Raw genomic sequence first — 18,123 nt, 5'->3', positions numbered from 1 at the left:
ACATGAGGTGCACAGATTTAGAGAATCCACCCCAAATGTTCACACGGACTGTTTGTGGCCAGCCTGTGATAGAGCATTCTGAGCTCGTGTCAGTCTGATCAGCTACAGTTGGACACGCTGCAACTCGACTCTGACGTAGTGACGTCATTAAGGCCAACAACCAGCCATCAATCAGGAGCAAATAAAAAAAAATGCTCCGCTTGGCATTCAGAGCCCTTCATTGTAGTCTAGTCAGTATCGATGTGATTTCCGTTGTCCAGACACAAGGCCCCGCTCCAGATGCCTCATCATAAAATGGAAGCAGCCTGGCGTGTTTGGTTACTGCCAGTTGTGGGTTTTCCAAAGTCAAGGCAAAAGAAAATGAGCTTGAAGACTCACCTTCTCAGTAGCCAATGAGTTTTCAATGGCTTGGTCCCTGTAGCAAGTAGTTTTTGTAGCCCAGGCTGATTGGTGACAGGAGTTTGTCTTTTGGTTTAGTAAGCGTATTTTGGAGCATTTTCTAGATTTTTGTTCAAAGGAGCTGGGGGCACAGGGAAGTGGCATTGTGTAAAAGTTGGCCGAAAAATAGAGAAATATATAGGATTGTTTGCAGAAAAGTAAATTTTAAAAAACGATTGATACATTAAAATAAATGTATTTAAGTAAGTTTATAAATGTATACATTATTTTATAAATAAATTTAAGATAAATTGATAAAATCAAAAATGAAACCATTATTTCATTTGGTCAAATAAATGAAAACTATGCAGCATTGACTTTGTCTGGATGTTGTAGGCTTTATCCCTGGAGCCTGTTGCACAGGGCTAACTCTTTTTATGATAGGAGGACAAAGAGCAGGTACCTTGCTCCATAGCAGTCCATTTTATAACCCTGAGTTCTAGGTTTTCAAAAGTTAAGCCAAAAGTAGAAGAGTCTGAAGACTATCCTTACAAACTGTCAGCTTCCAGGGAGGTGGTTACTTTAAATTGCAGCAAAATTACATCCCATTCTAGTCATAGGCAATGTGGTAAGGAGTTTTTCTAGCCCAGACTTGTTTGTAACATGAGTTTGTCTTACTTTGGTGAGGATATTTTGGGCCATTTTTCATGTTTTTGTTCAGTGGGCCTAGAGGTGCTTAGAAGCACCATTTTGAAAAAATTGGCAAAAAAAAAAATGACACATATATTTCTTTGTAAAAAAAAAGTACATAGATATGCTGGCTAAAAAACTAAGTGAATTAATTTATCTATTTATTAAAATAAATTGACACATTTGTTCATGTAAAGCTAAAAATGAAGCAATTGGTATATTTGTCCAAATAATTTATTTTTAAAAGGGGAAATAGTGTTTCCCCCGTGGGTGCTGAAGATCTTGAGGCCCTGAGTCTGTGGTACAAGAAAAAGTGTTTGAAGGATAAAAGGAATAAATTAGAAATGAATGACCTCTTTATCCACTTTAGTGTATTTTGAAACCATATTATGGTCTAGGTTACTCAAAGTCAAGCCAAAAGAACAGAAGCCCAAACATTAACTTTCTACTACCCTGTTGCCAGGAAGATGACTAAATTAAAATGCAGCCAATTACATGCCATTCTGAGCATGGTCAGTACGGCAAAGGCATTTTTTTATTCTAGCCAAGTCTTGTTTGTGATATGTTTGTCTTTTAGTTTGGCAAAGTATCTTGGGGGCATTTTCCAGATTTTTGTTTGTTTGGTGGGACTGGGAGTGGTAGGAAGCACCATTTAGAAAAAGTTAGCCCCCAACTTAGAGAAATGTATTCTTTGTGAAAAACAAAACAAAACATAGGTTTGTTGGCTGAAGAAAACAAATTAATCATTTTATCAACTTATGAAGATAAGTCAGTAAATTTGTTCATTTGAAACAAGGAAAGAACCAGTTGTTTCTTTTGGTCAAATAAATGATTGAAAAATGTGCAGCAGTGACTTTCCCCGGGTCTCGGGGTCTGTGTTCCCTGAGCTTGTAGCACCCAGATAGATGACTCTTTGCGCCTTCAGAGGAATACTAACAGGTATCCAACTCCACTTTAGTGTGTTTTGTAACCCTAAGGTCTAGGTTTTTGAAAGTCAAGCCAAAAGAACAAAGACTATTCTTGCCATTTGTCTGCTTCCGATGAAGTGATCAATTTAAAGCATGGTGAATTTCATGCCACTTTGGGCATGGCTGATGTGCCGAGGAGTTTTTCTAGTCCAGACTTGTATGCAATATGAGTTTGGCTTTTAGTTTGGTGAGGATATTCTGGGACACTTTTCAGATTTTTGTTCAGGAGATTTTGGGGGTGCTGGCAACAATCATTTGAGAAAAAAAATTACTTTGTAAATAAAAACATATAAATTGGTTTGCTGAAAAATGAATAAATTTATCAATTTATGAAAATATATGTTATTTCATTCAAATCAGAAATGAATAAGGAGGGAAAAGGGCAGCAATATATTTGGCTTTCGTTTTGAGGGTCTTCAGACCCCAATACTTCAGCACAAAGATGACCTTTTACATGGCAGGAGGAGTAAGAAAGGGTACCTCACTGTACTTTAGACTGTTTTGTAACCCGAAGATCTAGGTTTCTGAAAGTCGAGCTAAAGGAACAGGAGCCTAAATACTACTGTTGCAAATTGCCTGCTACAGGGGCAGCTAGATGACACAGTGGATAGAGCACCGGCCCTGGATTCAGGAGGACCTAAGTTCAAATCCAGCCTCAGACACATAACACTTACTAGCTGTGTGACCCTGGGCAAGTCACTTAACCCCATTGCCTAGCCAAAAAGAAAAGAAGCAAATTGCCTGCTACCAGAGAGGTGATCAGTATAAAATTCAGTGACTTACATATCATTCTGGGCATGGCCAACATGGCAAAGACATTTTCTTGTCCAGGTTTGTTTGTAATAGCAATTTGACCTTTAGTTTGTGGAAAGAATTGGGATGTTTTTCAGATTTTTTTTTTCATTCATGCTGGGTGCTGGGAAGCACCATGTGGAAAAAAATTGACCAAGAAAATAGAGAAATGTGCTTCTTTGTAAAGAGAAGAGAAGAGATTTGTTGACTGAAAGTATGAAAATCATTATATAATTTGATAAATTTATACATTTAAAAGCAGAAATGAAACGATTGTTTCCTCTGGCCAAATAAAAAATTGAATAATGTGCAGCAGTTTGGTCCCCTTGTAGCTGAAGTCTTTATCTCTTAGGCTTGTAGCACAAGAATGATTAGAGGAATAATAAAAGGTATCTCACCCCACTTCAGTCTATTTTGTAACCCTGATGTCTGGATTTTGAAAGTCAAGCAAAAAAAACCCCAAAAAACAAGAAACAAAAGACAGAGGCCTAAAGACTATCCTTGCCAACTGCTTGTTGCCGTGGAGGTGATTAATTTAAAATGCAGTGAGTCACATACCATTCTGAGCATGGATAACATAATTAAAAATTAGAATTGTGCAGCTTCATGGAGTGGTGAATTTTCTCTCTAAGTATGTCTTCAGCCAGAGGCCAAATGACTCTTTTGGGAGATGTTTATAGCACTGGTTACATTCAGTTATCGTTTAAAACTGATGACTAATAATTCATAAATTCTGTGATTCTGATTAGTTTTTGAAATGATTTGACTTTACCTTTCTCCATATTAAATTTTAATTTTAACTCATTATATTTGGATCAGTGTTCTAGCCAGTGAAGATCTTAATTTTTTTTTTTTGGATATTGACTACCATCCAGTGTATTAGTACTCTACCCAGCTGCATAGAATCTGTGAGTCTGACTCATTTGCCATCAGCACTTTTATCCAAGTCTTGGAGTAAAATGTTAGACATCAGAGACCAAGCACAGATGCCCTAGGGCCTCTACTGGAACCATCCTTTGAAAGTTGTCACCATCAATGACTTTGCATTGAGTCTAGCAATTAACCAGTTTCTTAATGCAGATCACTCTCTGGTCTTTTACCCCTCTTTTCTCCATCTTGACGAAAAAGAGATCGTGAGAAGCTGTTTCAAAGGCTTTCCTGAAAGCAATGTAACCTCTAATGGGGCATTATCTTGATGAATGAACTCTGTGAAATTCCATCCAAAGGAAATGAGATTTGTCTGCCTTTCAGTGTGATCTTACTGTTGTGTACTGGGAGAGGTCAGCTGACCTCTGGTGGCATCCCTCCATCCTATCTTCTCTGACAGAGCTCTCACAGGGATTGAGTTTGACCCTTGATGTCATTTATTTAGCAGGAGAAAGAGAAGGAGAGAGTTGAAGAAGTGAATGGCACTATTCTGCTAGCTGGGGCTAGGATAATGGTAGGCTCCAGGGTGAGTCTAAACTTCATCCTGACAGGGCAGAGAAGGGAAACTGAGATCACTGGTCCCCTGCAGCTGAAAGTAGCCTAATTAACCAGCATAGGCTTGAGGTTTTGCTCCCAACACAGACGCAAACACTTCAAACTATGTTAGATGGTTTATGGAGAAAGGAATGAAACAAATTGGAGGAACTCCTCAGAGTTCCTCAAATAACCACGACTGAATAAGAGACAACTTTTTAATTAGTCAATCACTGGGCAGAGGTGACTGGAGGCCTCTGGTGGTTCTTTACTAGGGTGTGACAGTGAAATGATGATAAACATTTGTAGCAGAGTTGATAACACAGGAGGCACTAGAGTTTTTAGGTTCCAGCCTCTAACAGGGTCATTCCTGATCCGGGCAGCCACAAGGACAGGAAAATTGCTTTGGGTTAAACAAGCTTACTTTATTCTAGTCTAGTCTTCTCAAAAGGTTGCTGATAATGGGAGCACCAACTCCTACAGCATTCCCTAATCACCCTTCTCTCAGAGGCTGGCAAGAAGGGGGGCCAATAACCCCTATGTCTCCACGGGGGCCAATTGAGACAGCACAGCATTCCAGCTTGTGCACTCTCCTAAGTCCCCCCAAGCCTCAATGGGGGCCAGTTGAGGAGCATTACACTGTCACATTCCCAAAATGCCCACTCACTGACCAGTGCTTTCTTGATTTATAGAGAAGCACACAAAGAAGACAATTTGCCACATTAAGCTCACAGGTTAATTTTAGCAATATCGTCATGACCTAGCACAGCACAAGCATAGTAATCATTACATTATATCACCCCTGTGTCTCACCACACAGTCGCAAACATGATCATGGGAATTATGATCTATTTTGGCCATGGATGCAGGGTCCTATTATCTAAAACAGAATAACACAATCCTCCTTACTTACACCACTTATCAAAGGCCCTCATCTGATGCACTGCTGGTTTCAAACTTGCTTAGCCCTAACTGAACCTGTGACCTCTTTGGGGATCCAAGAGGGTGACAAGAGCATCAGAGAGAAAGGCTCTTGGCATCTGCTTACTCTGGTCCCCTGGGTCTTTTTTTTTCTTTCCCAGCCAAAGACAAGGTTTATTAGAACATCTGTCATACTAGGCAGACTCTTAAGGAGTCTGAACATTAGTAAGCTATTGGCTAGATTATAAGAATCTGAGCAGTGGCTAGATTTTAAGAATCCCAGCATCTTAATAAAGACAAGATGGACCTTATATACAGAAAGACTGTGGGAGGGATCTAGGAGCGGCCAAGTAGTTTGGAGTGACTGGAGTGGGGGGGGGGATCTAAGGAGATCTGGATGGGAGTGGCCAGTAAGCTGGGGTGAACAGAACTGGAAGGTGGGCCACCAGCCAAGGGATAATGGAGCCTAGCTAAAATTAAGTGTGGGAAGTGGCTGGGGGCCACAGGGAGGTAAGATAATGGAGGGCTAGGCTAGGTTAAGGGTAACAGAATTGTGAGACTGGATGTCACCACAATGAAAGACCAACTGATGGGATTATAACCTTACACAAACACCAGAGATTTGGCCATATGGGAAAGTCCAGGGTTCTTCCTTTTGGGGGTCTAGATCCCATCCTCATCACTCTGAGGAAGAAAATGGCAAACCACTCAAGTATCTTTGCCAAAAAAAAAACCACCCCAAAACCCCAAATGGGTTGACACAGAGGCAGGACAGAACCACACTTCCCGTTGCCCTTCAAGCATGTCCACTCTTAGAGTGGCCTCAGCTGGGACCATGACTACTACCCTGGGTTCTCCTGAGCTCATCTGACAGTGAGAGGGGTCAGGCTTGGACCTGTGATTTCACAGGCACAGGAAGCGCCTCTCTCCCAAAGCGGCCCGGCACGCCCGGCCAGGGCTCGGTCAGGCCGCTCAAGGTGACCCTACCGGCCAAAGCCAGGTCTTCCTGGTCACTAAAGGAGAAGTTGCACCCGAACCCACTCACCGATGGCCTAATGCGTTTGGCTCCTGCGCCTTATTTTAATTTTCTTCGGGTCTTTTTTGTTTCAATTGTTTCTAGTAAAAATGAAACGTCTCCTTTTTTAAAAAAATTTTTAAATGTTTTCCTAATTTAAAACGTTAGCTCCTGCACCCAAACATATTTCGCTCTCACCGGGTAAAGAAGATGTTGACGCATGCCCAGAAAACCTAGGGTGCAGTCACCCAGCGGGGGTCCCCGGCCAAGGGGAAACACGCGACACATGCGTAGACGTGCCTACCACGTGGTGGCAGCAGCCTCTTTCTATTGGCTGCGAGCCGAAACTGCCTGCGTCTTTTAATCTACTCCTTACTTAGAGATTTCTTCATTTAAAAAAAAAGAATCACTCCGTATCACATGAGCCACTCCAAAATTAAAAAACAACAGCAGCAACCTTCCCTTCTCACAAGTAAACCTAAAGCAGCCCACTTAAACGCAGCCGTGGTTTGTCAATTCTGTGAAGACTTTCTAAGCAAGGAGCGAGCCCAAAGAAGGCGCACAGTGACGGCCATTTTCCAGCCTCGCTTCCAAGACAAACGTCTACGCGTTCCGGCCTTACCGATTGGACGGGTCCTGGTGAATTGTGGGAAATGTAGTTCAGGGCGAGCTCTGCGCACCCTCAGTTCTTGAAGTGAGGCAGAGGAAGGGTTTGATTATTCCTGCTTTTAGTTCTTGGAGGGCCTTTGTGCTGGTGGGTGAGTCAGGGGGTGTGTGTATGTATGTGTATATGTACATGTGTGTCTTTGTGAAGGGGTGTGCGCGTGCATGTATGCAGAGCTGTGCATGTGTGTGTGCAAGGTGTGTGCAGGTGTGTATATGTGTGAGCAGGGATGTCCCTGTGTGCAGGTGTGTCATGCGTGCCTTGTGTGTGCGTGGTGTTGGGGAGCTCAGGGGGGCTCCCCCTGGGACTGGGGGAGAGGGGAGGATGTGGGAAAAGGGAATGGGGGGGTGTCACGTGCTACAAGTGCGAGGCTTGGAATTTGAACCCAAGACCTGGCACCCCAAACGAGTGTGCACTGAAGAGAGCAGAAGGAAACAACCAACATGTGAGACTCACATGTCCAATGGAGGGTATCTTTGACAGCTGGCTGGAGTAGGGAGGTTTCTGGGATTCTCTGATTCTTTGTCCAAGATTAACGTGGTGATAAGGCCCCGCCAGAGACCCCTCCCAACCTTCCCCTTTTTGCAGAGGAAAAGGTCCCTCTTTGACATGTGTTAAGAATGCTCCTTCACTTTTCGGGGGCTCCAGAGTAGTTGTGGTAGGAAAGCAAAGTGTTACCTGTTACCTCTACTTCCAGATTTATTCTTTGGGGGTTTTGAGCATTGTAATTGGTTGATGGGGTAAAGGAGAGAAAAAGGAAATGGGGAGAGAATCTGACTGATGCCATGGCTGACTTTGGCCCCGTTCTCAGAGATGGGACCCTGGTCTGGACTTCTTCGAAACTCCCTCTTGATCAACTCCTCATGAGCTGATACAGAAAACAAAGAAGTAAATTTGTTCACAGCCCGAATTTCTGGTGGATTCTTAACTATCTGGTCTCTAAAGCACACAATGGATGCAATTAAGATCTGTAAAGGATGATGGGTGTGTGTGTGTGTGGGTGTGTGTGTGTGTGTGTGAGAAATTGGGAACTACCAGGTAAGACTGGTCTCCTTCCTGACTTCCTTCTTATCCTTCAGGTCTGGCTTTTCAATACTCTGCTCTTCCCCAAGAACGTGAAAAGAGGAGAAGGAGAAGGGAAATGACTTCTGTGCTCCTAACAGCCAGGTCCCAGGTGAGTGAAAGACTTTCTCTTTCCTGAAATGCCATCCCTTTTCTCAAAGTGTGGACACTTGTCTTTGTCTTGTCTTCTGTCTTCTGCGTCAGGGAGCCAACTCATTTTTGTACCCCCAAAGACTTTGTCAGTTTTGACAGACAATATAGTGTTCATAGATTTTTTGATCTAGAAGGAAGGTAATCCAATCTCCTAAGTTTGTAATTCACGAAACCTTATCCTTCAGCAGTTTTCTGCTAAAAGTAGGAGTGGGTTTACTCTTTAAGTTAGTAGCAGTATTGTCCAGTATTCAATTGATTTAGAGCTAGAAGGAACATTACATGTCAGTTAATTATCTAGTCCAACTGCTTCATGTAATAGATGAGGAAACAGGGCAGAAGAGGCTAAGATGGTTTGCCAAAGGTCACACGGTAACTAGTGGGGTCAGAATTTGAATTCAGGTCTTCTGACTACTAGCCATGATTTATATTGCCATTTAAAGTGATTTTTACTCCTTTGTTGGAGCAATTGTGTATATTACTCTTATGACTTCTCTGTGTTCACTCTATACTACTTATAAATCTTCCTCTCTTTCTTTGAAATCTTCACATTTGTCATTCCTTAGATCACAGTCAGTTCTTTGGAAATACCATTGCCTTTTTTTTTCTGTTGCAGATATCACTGCTACAATTTTTCTTGCATATAGGTTTTTTCATTTTGTCAGTAAATTCCTTGAGGGTGAAAAACAAACGAGCAAACAAACCATTTGTGGCACCAGCCAGCTGGGTCGGAGAGTGTGAAGAGCACTGTAACTTTTCTTGTGGAATTCCAAAGTATTTTCTAGAATGGTTGGACCAACTTGCAGCTCTACGGCCAGGGAATATTTGCCGATATTTTTGAATCCCCTCAGACACTGACTTGTTCCATCTCTGGCAGTTTGGTAGGTGTGAATGGAAAGGGCAGAGTCTGCGTTTGATTATCAGCCCTAACAAGCTGGTATTTTTTGGGTGGTTCTTGAATATCTGCATTAAATCTTCTAGAATTTCTTGCTGGTATCCTTTCCCACCTCTCTATTGCAGACAGGGGATTTGGATGACTTCTTTGTAGGCTTTATATGTCAGAATTTTATCATGTACTCTGCAAAGAGATTCCCTTGTCTGTGTCTTTATTTAGGATCAGAGATCTTGAGCAAAAAGGGACCTCAGAGGTCATATTGTCCAAACCTCTCAATTTACAGTTGAGGAAACTGAGACCCAGGGAGATTTAGGGACTTGTCCAAGATCACACAGCCTCAGAGGTGGAATTTGAACCCACATCTTTGACTCCAGAGCCAATCTTCTTTCTCCTGTACCACTGTGCCTCTTCTTAATCTACACAAATGTATTTATTTGAGCAAAAGCATTTTATTCTCATTGAATTCAAGTCATCTGTTTCGCCTTTTGTGACATTGTCTTCATTGCGTCTGGTTAAAAACTCATGCCCTAACCCTTTGACCCAATGCTCCTGTTTCTACCCCTGTATCCTGAAGCATTTAAATACAGAAAGAAGATCCCCATCTGCCCAAATATTCACATTACTTCTTCTCTCTTTGTGGTAGTGAAGAACTGCAGACCAGGTGGGTTCTCATTAGTTGGGAAGTGGCTGAATAAATTGTGGTGTATAAAGGAATATCGTCCAGTAAGCCACAAGGAGTATGAAGATTTTGGAGAAACGCTGGAAGACTTGTATGAATTGATGCAGATCAAAAAATAATGAAATTTGAGAGTTGGAAGGGACCTCACTGGCCATCTATTCCAACTCATAAACCCCTTAGACTGTGAGTTCCTAAAGAGCAGGGAGTGTTTTTTTTCCCCTTTCTTTGTTTTCTGTATATTTAGCACAGTAGCGGAAACATAGTAGGTACTTGAATGCTTGTTGACCAGACTATAACATATATAGCATAATATAACATAATCCCCACATGTAAAATTACAAGTAGTCTTCCAACTTCTATTGGAAGACTCCCAAAGCAGGAGCACCCACTTCCTCTTGAGACAGCCCACTCCACTCTTGGACAGTTCTGATTGTTAGAATGTTTTTCCTGAGATCCTATTTTTGCCACTTCTTACTGTCATGTCCCTGGTTTTGTCCCAGTCCCTCTTCCAGGGGACAGGCCTTCAAATACCAGCAGACCCCTATCCCGTCACTCTTGAGTCTTCTCCAGTTTAGACAGACCCACTTCCTTCCCCTGATTCACATGATATTGATTCAGGGCCCTTCACCCTTGTAGTTGCTCACCTCAGGACACCCTCCAGCTTATCAGTGACCTTCTTGAACTGTGACTTCCCAAGTGAAGCTCTCTCTGCAAAAGGGCAGAGTATAGTGGGTTTATCCTTTCCCTATTCCTGGAAGCTATACCTTTCTTAATACAGCCTAAGAACTCATTAGATTTTCTGGCTGCTGTATCCTGTTGCCAGCTCCTGTTGCCAGCTCCTGTTGGGTTCTCCTCCAATACAGCTCCAAATTTTTTAGAATGATGACTGTCTTACTGTGCCTCCCCAGTCTTATACCTGTGAAATCGACTTTTCTGTATGTAGGTGTAAAACTTCAAGAACCTGCCAGACAAACTACTTGTCAGGTGGTGAATGGAATGGACTCTCTTTGTGCTAAATGAGGTCCCTTCCAAACTCACATTCTGTGGTTTTGTGGCTACATTCACCCCATTGAATTTCATATTACTGGTTTTGGTCTTCCAAAGACTAGAGGCAGAGCATTGGTGGACTGGAGGCTCCGTATGAATCAACAGTGGGATGTGATCATCAGAGAAAATAATGGGATCTTCACATGGGTTGTAAGAGGTATAACTTCCAGAAATGGGGAGTGATCATTCCAATGTCCTCAATGTGGAGGCAAGAGAGACTTGAGGTAGGGATATTGTTAGGACCTGAACTAAGCTGATAGTCTTGTGAGCAAAGAGAAGGGTGGTAGTAGTACTAATCTAACAGAGGAATAAAGGGAATACCCTAGACAGAGGTTCCCTGGATTTCAGCAAAGGTTTTTGGGGGGTTTTTTAAGGTAAATTTATATTGATATCTTTTGTTTTATACATAACTGTAATTTCCCCCAGTGTCCATTCCTTTCCCAAAGAGCCATCTCTTATAACAAATAGTATTTTTTAAGATAAATAAGAGAAAGTTGAAAAAAATCAGTATAACTAATATATCAAAAAAGTCTACAAGTATGTGCAGTGTCCAGCATTTGTGGGTCTCCTACCTCTGCAAAGGATGGGGTCGTCTCCTCATAGCTCTTCTTTCCAGCCATGGAAAAAATTTCTGTTTAATTGTGCAACATCCTTTTTTTTTTTTTAGTAGTTCTATCCATTTATGTTATTGTATATATTGTTTACTGTGTATATTTTTTAGTGTATATAGTGTATTTTGTTTTCTTGGCTCCACTTTACTGCATCAGTTCATGTAGATCTTTCCATGCTTCTCTGTATTCATCACATTTTTCATTTCTTAGAGAATTTTTCATTTCTTAATATTCCATTATGTTCATGTACCATGATTTGTTTAGCCATTCTCCAATCTATGAGAATCTATTTTGTTTCCAAATCTTTGACATCACAAAAAGTGCTGCTATAAATATTTTGGTGTATGTGGGGACTGCTTATCAATGACCTCCTTCAGACAAGTCTAGTAATAGAATCTCTGGGTCAAAGGGTATGGATATTTTAATCACTTTATTTGAATAATTTCAAATTGCTTTCCAAAATGGTCATACTGATTCATAGTTCCACCAACAATGCACCAGTGTGCCTATCTTCCCTAGCCCCTCTAACATTGACTATTCCCAGCTTTTGTTATCTTTGCCAATTTACAGAGTGTGAGGTAAAGCCTCAGGACTGGTTTAATTTGCATTTCTGTTGTTATTTGTGATTTAGAGAATTCTTTCATCTAGTTGTTAAGTTTGCAATGTTTTTGAGAACTGTTTATATCCTTTGACTGCTTATCTATGGGGGGGGATAGCTTTTGGTCATTTGCATTTCTCTAATCTTGTGTTTCCTGTCCCATTTTCTCTGATCTTTTAAACTGAATTTTTGTTGGTGGCTTTTGTTACTATATTGCTTACATTTCCCCTTGTATCACCCATCCCTTCCCAGAGAGCTATCCCTTATATTATATAATAAAGAATAAAAAAGAGAGTAAAAGGGTTAGTAAAATTAACCAACCTATAGAACAAGTCTTTATTATATACTCTATATAGTGCCCTTTATTTTGCAGATTCTGTTCTTTTACCATTTTGTGTGAATCATCACAATATTTGCTATTATCTCAATGTGTGGTTCCTCTCCTATTTTTCATAAACTTTCAGATAGCATTGCCTGTGACTCATCAGTCACACTTGCCAACTTAGCCCCCAAGCAGGTAGTTCATCTGGGCCAGATGATTTAAATTCACATTGACTTGAAGGCAGAACCAGGAGAACAGAATACACAGTATATATGATCCAAGGGAACTGTATTGGAAGAAGCACTGTGGACTTCTGGGAAAGTCTCCATGCTCCTGGCTAGACAGTGAGAGGTAACCTCAAGGCTAGCCCTTCTCCTGGATAAGTCACTTAACCACTCAGTGCTCTGGGGGAACTTTCTAGGGCAATTATAACTACAGGAAAGGTACTGATCTGCATTGATAGAGGGGATTTTCTTTCCAGGGAGCTCCTGATAGGAGCAAACTCACAGGCCAGTACCAATCCCAAGCCTTTGATCCTCACAACAAGACTATAAAGCAGGTGTTATTTTTATGATGAGGACGAGGCTGCAAGTTTGTTAATTAATAGGAAAATATTAACCTAGACCCCTAAATTGTGGCACTCGGGTTGAGTATGTGATAAACTAGAATCAAGTAGCTGGCTGATGCTTCACTAACTAGGGTATGGTCTGCACAGACCTAATTATACTTGTAACATTTACAAACCTTGAAGGAAGCTGGTGATGTTATTGCCCTCAATTGATTTCATCAGCTGTGCAGTTTGGGAGTTTTCAAGTAACATGGATCATTCACTTTGGGTTCAGTATGGAAGCTCGTTTGTAAGGCTGACCTTGAGTGGCAAAGTTTTTTATAAGATTGAGTTAGTATAAAGTGAGGTAACCAATAAATAAGCCCTCTAGCAACAGTAAAAATGGAATATTTAAAACCCTTAATGTTTTGAGAAGCAGTGCCTTTCCATTCTGCCAACTTCATGTCTTCCTCATATCCCCATGAGGGCTTGTCCCCAAGTGAGCAGGTGTCTTGTTTGCTATTTCAGATACCACTGACATTCCAAGATGTGGCTGTGGACTTCACCTGGGAGGAATGGGGGCTCTTGGAACCTTCTCAGAAGGACATGTATTGGGATGTGATGCTGGAGAACTATGAGAATTTTGTCTCCCTTGGTAAGGTCGGCTCTCCCCCCTGCCAGATAATCAGCTTCCCTTGGGTTGTCTTTGCATTTCCTCTTGCTGACTGATGCCTGAAGTACTTCCCTTCTCCTGGAGGGATGATGTCCTGAATGCACCTGATAGGGAGTGACTTCACAGTTGTTTGGTACCCAGGGTCACTGGTGTTTCTGCTCTCTCTATTTAAGTGAAAGGTGTTTGTGTACAATGGGAAATCAGGAGTTTCATAGTGCTGCCCTAAGGCTACAGTTCCACTACTGGCTGTTCATTCAGATCAAAGAGCCTCCCCCAAAGACCCAGTGTAGGGGCAGCTAGGTGATGCAGTGAATACAGCACCAGCCCTGGAGTCAGGAGGACCTGAGGTCAAATCTGGCCTCAGACATATAATACGTACTAGCTGTGTGACTCTGGGCAAGTCACTTAACCCCAGTTGCCTCAAACAAACAAAGACCCAGTGTAGATGCTTGAAGATATGAAAGGTTTTTGTCTTCCTAGGAAAGATTGGGAAGAAGTAATTTCCTCTGAGCCAGTGACCCATCCCCTAGGACTGAATTCTGGATTTTCTCTCTGATCTAAGCATTTTCTCATTTATTTTTTAATAAGGTGGCCTTCCCATTTGCCTCCCAGATGTGATTTCCCGGATGGAAAGAATAGAAGCCCCATGGATGGCAGAGGGAGGAGTCCTGGTTAGCACTTTCCTAGGTGAGTGCATAAAAAATAAAGAGATGGGAAACACAGTAAACATCATCCCAGCAGATGAGTAAAGGTGTTGGACAGGAAGCTTTCCTTAGGCCTTTAGAGAAGGGCTGTGTCCTAGAGTGTGAGAGGAGTGAAGAGGGAAGGAAGACGGGTGAAGTCCTCACAGAGCAGTGAGTTTTCTGTTAAAGTGACATATTGACAGCATTGTTGGCTTTGTGAGAGTGGGCAAGATAGTGAAGGCTTTCAAAAGCAACACGTTTTATCAGAAAGTAGCCTGTATATATGCAACACAGTGTTATCACTGGTAGTTCTTTGAAAGTTCAAAAGAACAGGTAATTAAGGATGAGTGATTTGGTAAAGCTTTATTAAGAACTGGGTGACTATGAAGAGGAGCCAGCTGGAATTGGATTCCTTAGAGGAAAAGGAGGAAGCATTCTTGGCTGGGGAATTATCATGTGAAAGGCAGACCAGGCAAGAGAGAGATTTGTTTGACTGGAGCAGACTATGCTTTCTGGGCTGCTTGTGCGACTTCCTGGAGGAATTGATTTCTCCCAAAATGTAAGTGCATTGGGGTAATACAGCAGTTTTTATTGTTTGTTTGTTTGTTTTTTAGTAGGGAAGTGATATGATGAAATTAATGCCCTGAGAAAGTTAACTTCACCTGGGAGGAATGGGGGCTCTTGGAACCTTCTCAGAAGGGCATGTATTGGGATGTGATGCTGGAGAAAGTATTGTGAAGGGCTGATTAGAAGAGGGAAATGCTGCAAATTTTTTTTTTGCTAATTACCTATTTCCCTTCTACTTGTAGCTGTGCTGGTTTTGTTTGTACAAAAACTTATGTAATTGAAGTTGTCTGTTTTATCTTCCCTGATCCTCTTTTTAATTCCTTGCTTGGTCATGAACTCTCCCCCTACCCATGTATAGGAAAAGTAATTTATTCCTATCTCTTCAAATTTGTTTAGAACATGACTTTTTATATGTAATTTAGGTATCCATTTGGAACTTATCTTGGCATAAAGTGTTCTAAACCTAGTTTCTGCTCAGACTGCTTTCTAGTTTTTTCAGCATAATATTCCCCCCCTCCCCCTCCCAAATAGTAAGCTAGCAATTCAGGTATTTGGATCTACTAGGTTCATTTGCTTCTGTATGTTGCATATCTAATCTGTTTCTCTGATTAACTTCTCTTTTTTGTAACCAGTATCATATAGTTTTGATGATTTTTGTTTTGTAGTACAGTTTGAGAACTGGTGTTGCTAGGCTCCCTTCCTTGCCATTTCTAAAACATTTCTCTTTAGATTTTTGAGCTTTTGTTCCTGCAGATAATATACCTTATTATTTTTTCTAGCTCTTTAAAGTAATCTTTTGATAGTTTGATTGGTATTGCAAACACTGTATTACTAAGCGATTATTGGTTTGATAGGCTTTCCCCAAATTTATCTGGAGATTACCTTGAAACTTATCAGTCTTTAGTTTACAAAATTAATCTGGTTCTTCTTTCTTAAGATGGAGACATTATCCCCAGCTATTATGAATCAGGATGTTCTGATGACATTTAGAAATGCCTTCAGTACCCTGGAATGTAATTCTTTAAATCTTGGGCAGGTAGGTGCTCTGATACAATATTTCATTAATTAGGTTGGGCTTTAGTTTCTTAGTAACAATGACTGTTCAACTTTTTCCAGGTTAATCGTCATTGTCTTTAAAGACAATCTAGACCTAGTATAAGTCCCTTTGCTTTCTTCCACCACAGAGAATAATGGTTAAATAATGGTTTATATGTTTGTTTCAGGTTCCCTTAGTCAGAAGACAAGATGTGAAGTCAAGGCACCAACTCTAAAGCAGGATATTTTTGTGAGAGAAACATTCCAAGGAATACTTACAAAGGATGGCCCCCGGCAGTCTCCTTTGGAAGAAACTCGGGCTCATGATGTTGAGTTAGAGAGGCAGAAGGAAAATCAAGAGACACACTCTAGGGAGGACAAAATCACTAATGAATCTTCTAGTGGATGTACTGTATTTGGGAGAAAGCTCATCCTGGGGTCAGTTTTCATTCCTCAACAGAGAGTTCCTATAGGAGAAAGTCTCTATAAATGTGATACCCTTGGAAAGAACTTAAAACAGGTTTTAGATCCATTTAAATATAAGAGAATTTCCATTGGGAAGAAATGTTGTAAGGATAGTAAATGCAAAAAGCCTTTCAATTACCAGTCAAATGTTATTCATTACCATAGAAAACATGCTAAAGGGAAACTCCATAAGTGTAACGAATGTAATATAAACTTCAGCAGCATTTCATGCCTTACTGTTCATCAAAGAAATCACAGTGGGGTGAAACCCTATAGGTGTGATGATTGTGGGAAAGCCTTCATCAAGAAAGGAGTCCTTAATAAACATAAGATAATTCATACTAAAGAGAGACAATTGAAATGCAATACATGCGGGCGAACCTTCAGATATTACTCATGTCTTATGAGACATCAGAGAATGCATGCTAATGAGAAACCCTATAAATGTAATGAATGTGGGAAATGCTTTAGGCAAAGGGGAATCCTGAAGACACATCAAATAAGTCATACTAGAGAAAACCATTTGGAATGTAATCTGTGTGGGAAAGGCTTTAGATACCGTGCGTCCCTTAGGGTACACAAGAAACTGCATAGTGGAGAAAAACCTTACATATGTAATGAATGTGGGAAAGCCTTTAGCCTCAAGGGAAACCTTAAAAGTCATGAGAGAATCCATACAGGTGAGATGTCTTTTGAATGTAATGAATGTGGAAGGGCATTTATTCTGAGGAGAGCTCTCAATAGACATAAGAGAGTTCATAGTGCAGAGAAACCCTACATATGTAATGAATGTGGGAAAGCCTTCAGGTGGTGTACAAACCTTAAAACACATAAGAGGACTCATACTGGAGAGAAACCCTATAAATGTGATGAATGTGGGAAAGCATACACTGATCATCAAAGTCTAATTCGTCATCAACTGTTTCATGCTGGAGATAAAACCTTTCAATGTGATGAATGTGGGAAAGTCTTTACCCACAAGGCAAACCTTAAACGACATAAGAGGTCTCATTCTGGAGAAAAACCCTACATATGCAATCAATGTGGGAAAGCTTTTATTGCAATGGAAAACCTGAAAAGACATATGAGAATTCATACTGGAGAGAAACCCTATAAATGTAATGACTGTGGGAAAGCCTTCACCAGTCATCAGAGCCTAAATAATCATCAGGTATTTCACACTGGAAAAAAAACCTTTCAGTGCAATGAATGTGATAAAGCCTTTACTACAAGAGCAAACCTTATTATACATAACAGAGTTCATACTGGAGAGAAACCTTATGTGTGTAATGAATGTGGAAAATCATTCAGTGTGAAGAGATCCCTAACACTACATAAAATAACTCATACTGGAGAGAAACCCTTTGAATGTACTGAATGTGGGAAAGCCTTCCGCCAGAAGGGAAGCCTTAAGAGACATAGAAGAATTCATACTGGAGAGAAACCCTATAAATGTAATGATTGTGGGAAAGCCTTCACCAATCAGGAAAGCCTAACTTACCATCATAATCGGGAGAGACCCTTCCAGTGTAGCAAATGTGGAAAAGCCTTCATCCGGAAGGGAAAACTTAATAAAGATGCAATAACAGATACAGAAACAAAACTCAATATCTGTTATAAATGTGAAAGAGCCTTTAACCAGAAGGGAAACCTTAACAGACACAAAATAACTGTAGAGAAACATTCTGAACCTAATTAACATCTTAGTGGATCTTAGGAGGAAGATGAGCCTTAAAATCTCATTCTGCTGCTTAACTCCACTTGGAGCTTGGGAGCCATTATGTAAGAAATGCTTGAACAGGGACAGGCTGATGATCAGGGTTATAACAGGAGCTAGAAGGAGTTTTCTAACCCTAAGTCATATAGGTAACTACACCATGGACTTGAACTCATCATGAGA

General features: G+C 40.9%; 1 protein-coding gene across 4 annotated transcripts in view; it reads left to right on the top strand.

Moving 5' to 3' along the window:
- The window catches only part of LOC110203575 (uncharacterized), a 23,903-nt gene extending 5,780 nt beyond the window's left edge, over positions 1-18,123 (top strand). Inside the window, exons 1-5 of one of the 4 annotated variants that reach the window (XM_078149317.1) lie at positions 6,559-6,979; positions 7,969-8,063; positions 13,329-13,455; positions 14,062-14,160; positions 15,947-18,123. In XM_078149317.1, the coding sequence (XP_078005443.1) occupies positions 8,031-8,063; positions 13,329-13,455; positions 14,062-14,160; positions 15,947-17,922 (2,235 nt within the window). In that variant the 5' untranslated portion in view covers positions 6,559-6,979; positions 7,969-8,030 and the 3' untranslated portion in view covers positions 17,923-18,123. The other 3 variants (XM_020980085.2, XM_078149318.1, XR_013484465.1) reach the window with 3 other exon arrangements.

The sequence above is a fragment of the Phascolarctos cinereus genome, unplaced genomic scaffold (assembly GCF_003287225.1).
Source record: "Phascolarctos cinereus isolate Bilbo 61053 unplaced genomic scaffold, phaCin_HiC Scaffold_2;HRSCAF=192, whole genome shotgun sequence".
Lineage (NCBI taxonomy): Eukaryota > Metazoa > Chordata > Mammalia > Diprotodontia > Phascolarctidae > Phascolarctos > Phascolarctos cinereus.
This window is presented reverse-complemented; position numbering and strand designations above follow the sequence as displayed.